Genomic DNA, 6,314 nt, shown 5'->3' with positions numbered 1-6,314 from the left:
TAATTGACAGAAGCAGCACGATTCGGGCAACCAATGTCACTTTGACGTTAGAAATATCTTATTGAGATCACAGAAGAATCGAAATAAACGTCAATTTTGACATATCGTTTAGTTACCGATCTTTTCTATCTCTTTCCAAGATCTTAAGCATCTCTTAATCATTCTTCGAATCGGGCCCAAAGTTGGGTCCATGTCCGTAGATTGTTTATCAGGGATGTAATAGGCCAATTACTGTAAACATTTATAAGAAAATCTTTTAGTAAACTTGACGAGACCTGTCCTATGTGTTATTGAAACTTATAATCAGGGGTCGGACAAAAAGTGCGAATGACGTCAAACCACTTATAGGATGATTTCAAATAGTATTTTTGATTTTCATAAGCAATTATCACGTATCATTTATCAATCTCTTTATTGACCTCTTTATTAAACGATATCGCCACTTGAAATGAGTAAGTACGTTTTTGACTGACACATTGTCAATCAGATGAACAGTAAATAAATTGACTTCGTTATTGTTTAGCTATTGTATCCTCACGATTATATTTAGCTAAAATTTATATTTACTAATATATACGACGACCGGTTTGGCCTAGTGGGTAGTGACCCTGCCTACGAAGCTGATGGTCCCGGGTTCAAATCCTGGTAAGGGCATTTATTCGTGTGATGAGCATGGATATTTGTTCCTGAGTCATGGGTGTTTTCTATGTATTTAAGTATTTATAAATATTTATATATTATATATATCGTTGTCTAAGTACCCTCAACACAAGCCTTATTGAGCTTACTGTGGGACTTAGTCAATTTGTGTAATAATGTCCTGTAATATTTATTATTTATTTATTTATTTATTTATAAGAAAACGCTCTAAAATGTCATCTTTACTCGAATATTGTGTCAATTTTCCGTTTTTGGAGGTACGTGACAAACACGTATACTGCTAATCTTACCTACTGTTCCCACTTTTGACTATTAAACCTATTTATCTGAGGATCCCACAAACTTGTTCTAACTAATTTCAAATAATTATACCTTATGGTAACAAGTTTCGTGAAATTTATTTTATTCACTACATCACCCTACCACCTGTATTATTAATTCCATGGATTTATTTAAGATTATTTTGTTACTTCATTAATACTACTTTGTTACTACATGTCACACGGAAGTTTAAATACAAACTCAAACATCATCCTGTGTGCAAGATTAAGTACGTCATTTTTACGTCATCCGCACTTTTTGTCCGACCCCTGCTTATAATAAACGTAAATTGGTAAATAGGTATGAATAGGGTTTTGATTATTTTCCTAAAATTGAATTGTGAAAGTGGTCCGTAACTGCAAAAAGTTTAAGGAACCCTGACCTAATGGGATTGGCAAACCCCAGGTCTTTCAAAGCTCAATAGTTTCAAGCACTTCTAGTTTCCCCAAAGTTAGCACTAAGTAAATAATTTAAAAACGAAAGCTTGTGACACGACTGGCTGACCAAACTAAGTAAGTATACTAAAATGAAACTTTTTAACGAAAAATAAAACTGACTTCAAATATTACCAAAAGCGCCATACATGTACCTATAACATTTGAAGAGATCCCTCGATTTCTCCAAGATCCCGTCATCAGACCCCGACTTGGTGCCAATGGGACCATCTCGGGGTTATACCCGTTCGATTAAAAAAAAATTGTAAATCGGTTCACGATTCTCGGAGATATCGAGTAACATACATACAAAAAAATCCTCCTTTTTTGAAGTTGGTTAATAAAACAACAAAACATAGTTATAATGAAATTTTATTTCCCCGTAACCATTAATTTTTATTTATTAAATAATCTCTTAATTTATTTACATAATATTATTTATCACGTGGGTAGTACCATAACATTTTCGTTCGATGAGTCCTTCGTCGTGCAGACTAGTGATGCGACGAGCAACGTGGACGATAACGACGTTACGTCGTACGTTATAACGGTTAACGTTATTAACGCTATCGTTATTGTGGTTGCGGAGACCGGGTGGTGTGCTGACCCGGCGTGCAGCTCGGCTAGGCTTTCTTCTGGAACAAGGTAAATTGTGCTAGAATCTGGAAACGATACATTTTAAAGGATACAGGGTGTATTTGGGTAACGTCGAAAGGGATAGCTTGGAAAATTGTAAATACCTACTACTAAACTAGAGGCACTTTCTACTGTAGCAACTCAAACCTTCACAGTCTTCTGGTAGGTAACTGGCATCAAATATATTTGAATTTGGAACTATCGCTCTGCTAGAGGAATAAAGATTGACAGGCGGGCATTCCGATGGTGGCAGTCATTAAGAGTAGTCGATATATTTGTGATCTAGCTGAATGATATAAAAAATATTATTTTATATTATTTTTTGTTTTTATTTAATTGTACTATTTTGCCTGTTTGTTTCCCACGTTTAAATAGTCATCCTCCCAGATAGGCGTTTCCTCATTACATGGTGAAGGCGCGGGGTACTTTGAATAAGGCTGACTCATAGCGAATGGGTGTTAGGAAAATTTCTATACTCTGTATAGGTCTGGACTAGGTAGGGTGTCTGTAGTTAGGGAAGCATAGGATAGGGTGTAGTTTTGTAAAAATGATTGGCACTTCCACCCGAGGCTCTACGGGCCATTATGGCGTTAAAGGAGTTTTGGCCAGGATGGGACACTCCGACAACACCGACTGTCGAATGTGTGGTGAAGAGGAAGAGACAGTAACACACCTAATGTGTGAATGTCACCCCCACGCCAGACAAAGAATGAAGAACTTTGGAGCAGGCTACCTAGAACCAAAGGAATTCAAAAGACTACCCATAAGCTCCATCATCCGGCACATGAAGATGGTCAAAAAAGCTTTTGAGTAGCTGACGGATCTTTCCTTAGGGGGCAACTACACAAAAGATCCCTATGGGTCGAAGTGTATCCGCAAGGTCCCCCGAAAATTAGAAGATAAGATAAGATCTTTATTACTACGAGTATACTCGTAAATTGTTTCTGTTATGATAGTAAGCCGGAACAGTGATCGTCAGTTTATACAAATTGCACGAGGAAACTGACCACTACCGCTCACCGATGCTTCCAGCATAACATTCATTCCGACTTGAATTTCATTTTAGCGAGCATGCAACGTTATACCTTAATTTAATGACGACAGAATATATAGTGGAATGAATGGTTATTTAGTTAGGTATGGAATAATATGGAATAAATTACGTCTCATAACTAATGCAAACATCAATCAAACGTGATAACATATTTTGTATTGAGCATTTAATATTTATTTGGTTATCTGACTGGCTGAAATACATATTGTCTGTTATGTAATAGTAGATTGTTAACAAAGGGTGGAAAGTGACCCATATCAGTCGATTGAACCGAGTGAACGGAGATATTTTTACGCCAATAGTTCGAAGGTGAGATGGTTACTTTTACCCGAGTTAAACACTCTACTTTTCATTTCGACTATGAGGAAAGTCAAACACAAGAAATGCAGGTTATGACTGGAATTGGCGCCATATTTATTCTCATCGGAAAAAAAATCGAAATCCGTAGACAATTCCCATGGTCAATTCAATTCATAGAAATCCCTTGAAGGGATAAGTTCGCCTTTGTACTTAGCGTTTCCTAATTGTAAGATACTTTTATTATGTGTTTTTGTACAATAAAGAGTTTACTACTACAATTTGTTCTTAAATTGGGATGTGTCTAAAACGGCCTTAATGTATACGCGCCTTTAAAAAAGTGAAACTTAACGAATCAATGTAATGTAATGATAAAATTTTAAATATTCGCCGTCATTCAAATTGATTTATTAACAAATATTTATGTTTATCTCATACATTTAAACATTAAATACAAGTAGTATTTAATAATGCAATGCAATTGACATTTAATTTTTATAATACTTGATCGGAAATTAATGAGAGAGCTTTAACTGAATAAGATTATTCTGCCATATGGCATACTTATATGATTATTGCCGGCCGTTGCTCGAAGTACAAATAAAAAAAATACTTTACGCCCTAGGGTGGGAAATGCAATATTCCACTCAGCTATCAGCCTATGAAAGGTGAACTTTCCGAATAGGAGAGATGAAAAATTGTATTTATTGAAAAAAGCTGATTTAGAAGTTTACCAATTGTCGTAATCTCGCAAGTTTTGCGCGCTATATCTAATTGTTATAACTTCCTGGCTATACGTCTAGGTATATAACACAATGAATGGTTCACTCTGACTACCAGTTCGTCGGACGCTATCGGCGTGTCAGTTAGTCGTAGAAGCTGTCAATCGCAAATAACTGACAGGCCGATATCGTGCAGCGAACTGTACCCCTAGTGTAACTAAATTCGATTTTGAAACGTGACGTACGCGTTTGCGTTTAGTCTCATTTTGTATGGGTTTTTGAACAGCGCGCCAAGCGGGACGTTTTGGAAAGTCAAAAATCTCATACAAAATGACACTTAACGCAAACGCGTTCGTCACGTTATGATGTCGATCAAAGTTACACTAGGGGTACTGGTAACCAGTGGGCCCCTAGTTGACTACGGTACCCTAAATAGATCATTGGAACTACTTTATAACTAGGCGTATATTTTGCTAGTTTATTGAATTTTGCTGAGCCCAGCTCTATTCAAACTGCGCTCCTAGTTAACAAGTTAGAACGAGTTCGCGTACGTAATTGGTTAATACGTTAAATTTCGACATGTTCATATTACACAGTTATTTTAATGTGGAAGTTTAGAAGTTTATTCGCGGAAGTTTTGAATTTAATGAGGTGTTATATTTACTGTTAAATATGCTTCTCGTTCTAAGTAAGGACATTAATCATGATGGATTTCGTGCATTGACCCACCTGTTCCCATCTCTATCGCACGTTCATACAGGTAATAATATCGCTGTTCCGTTGCCTCGAGGACCCGGCCACGTGACGCACGTGCACGGACACGGTGTGAGGGCGAGCTCCTCGCACGGCACACGTGTAGTTCCTAGCGTCGCTGCTGTTCACTCGTGCGAGACGAAGCAGGCTGTCCGCTCCGCCTGGGACTTACTCGGTCTCGACGCTATGAGTTAGACCGTACCATTGAGCACGTGCACGGACACTGTGTGAGAGCGAGATCATCGCACGGCCCACCTGTAGTAAATTCTCGGCATCACTGCTGTTCACTCGTGCGAGGCGAAGCAGGCTGTCCGCTCCGCCTGGGACTTACTCGGTCTCGACGCTATGAGTTAGACCGTACCATTGAGCACGTGCACGGACACGGTGTGAGGGCGAGCTCCTCGCACGGCACACGTGTAGTTCCCAGCGTCGCTGCTGTTCACTCGTGCGAGGCGAAGCAGGCTGTCCGCTCCGCCTGGGACTTGCTCGGTCTTGACGCTGTGGATATAAACATTGCATTAAATTATAATATATATATATTTTTAATTATTGAGGTTCTGATATTAGGTTGTAGCGTAATGTTCGAATCAATAGTAGTGAATTAAATACCGCAACAAAAGTATCTGCCACCGGTTAAATGTTATATAATTTAGTAGTAGCTTTAACAAAAATATATTCTGTTAAAATAAGAGCCGCAACATTTCGATATTTCTCTTAGATTCCCACGTTACAGGATCATTGTACTGTTTTTCTTATAATGCCAAGTTTTTGAAATAAATATATTTTTATTTAAATGTTTTACGTGTAGATAAATTATCTCTTTTTGTAACACTTAATTAATTATAGAGAATAGTAGATACTTTTGACGTGTAGTCTCATCTGCTATTTATATTCCTGACTGTACGAAACTAGTCGTGTGCTCGAGCCCTGCGCCTACTAGCGGCCACCATACAAGGAAAATCGGCAGTCAAATTTGAATCAATGGTATAAGAAAATAGAATTGAATTTGTTTTGTTTTTAAATCGAAAGAAACAAAACAAATTAAAGCAACCCTGTGTCATTTAATTATGATTCAAATTTCATTGGAGGTACTAGGATTAAGACTTTCAACTCCAAGAGGTTAAGTTTGCCCTCTTAAGAGCTTACCCCTATGTCAAAAACCTGGCCCAATGGTAATTTGTATAGTATTGAGTACGTTAAAAGTAAGCGTATAAGTCAAATTTATGGTAAATATTTGACTTGCCCCTCCCCCCGCAAAATCAGCAGACTGTTTTGTACAGAAAATTACAGACAACACGTCTCCAGTTGTTCAATCCTCCAAGCAAATGAACGTAGCACTAGATTACAAATTATTTATCCACTTACATGAATGAAGAAGAAACTCATGTATGAATTTACCCACATGATATCATGTTTCTTTAAGAATTTAACTACAAA

General features: G+C 37.6%; 1 protein-coding gene across 1 annotated transcript in view; it reads right to left on the bottom strand.

The window, feature by feature from the left end:
* Positions 1-1,771: 1,771 nt before the first annotated feature.
* Positions 1,772-6,314, bottom strand: part of LOC133526867 (uncharacterized) — a 278,043-nt gene continuing 273,500 nt past the window's right edge. The window contains exons 6-7 of the mRNA XM_061863695.1: positions 5,239-5,375; positions 1,772-2,047 (exon numbers count right to left, since the gene is read on the bottom strand). Coding sequence (XP_061719679.1) covers positions 1,857-2,047; positions 5,239-5,375 — 328 coding nt within the window. The 3' untranslated portion in view covers positions 1,772-1,856. The remainder of the gene's footprint in view (positions 2,048-5,238; positions 5,376-6,314) is intronic.

The sequence above is a fragment of the Cydia pomonella genome, chromosome 17 (assembly GCF_033807575.1).
Source record: "Cydia pomonella isolate Wapato2018A chromosome 17, ilCydPomo1, whole genome shotgun sequence".
NCBI lineage: Eukaryota > Metazoa > Arthropoda > Insecta > Lepidoptera > Tortricidae > Cydia > Cydia pomonella.
The sequence above is the reverse complement of the archived record's forward strand: the minus strand, read 5'-3'. Positions and strand labels throughout refer to the sequence as shown.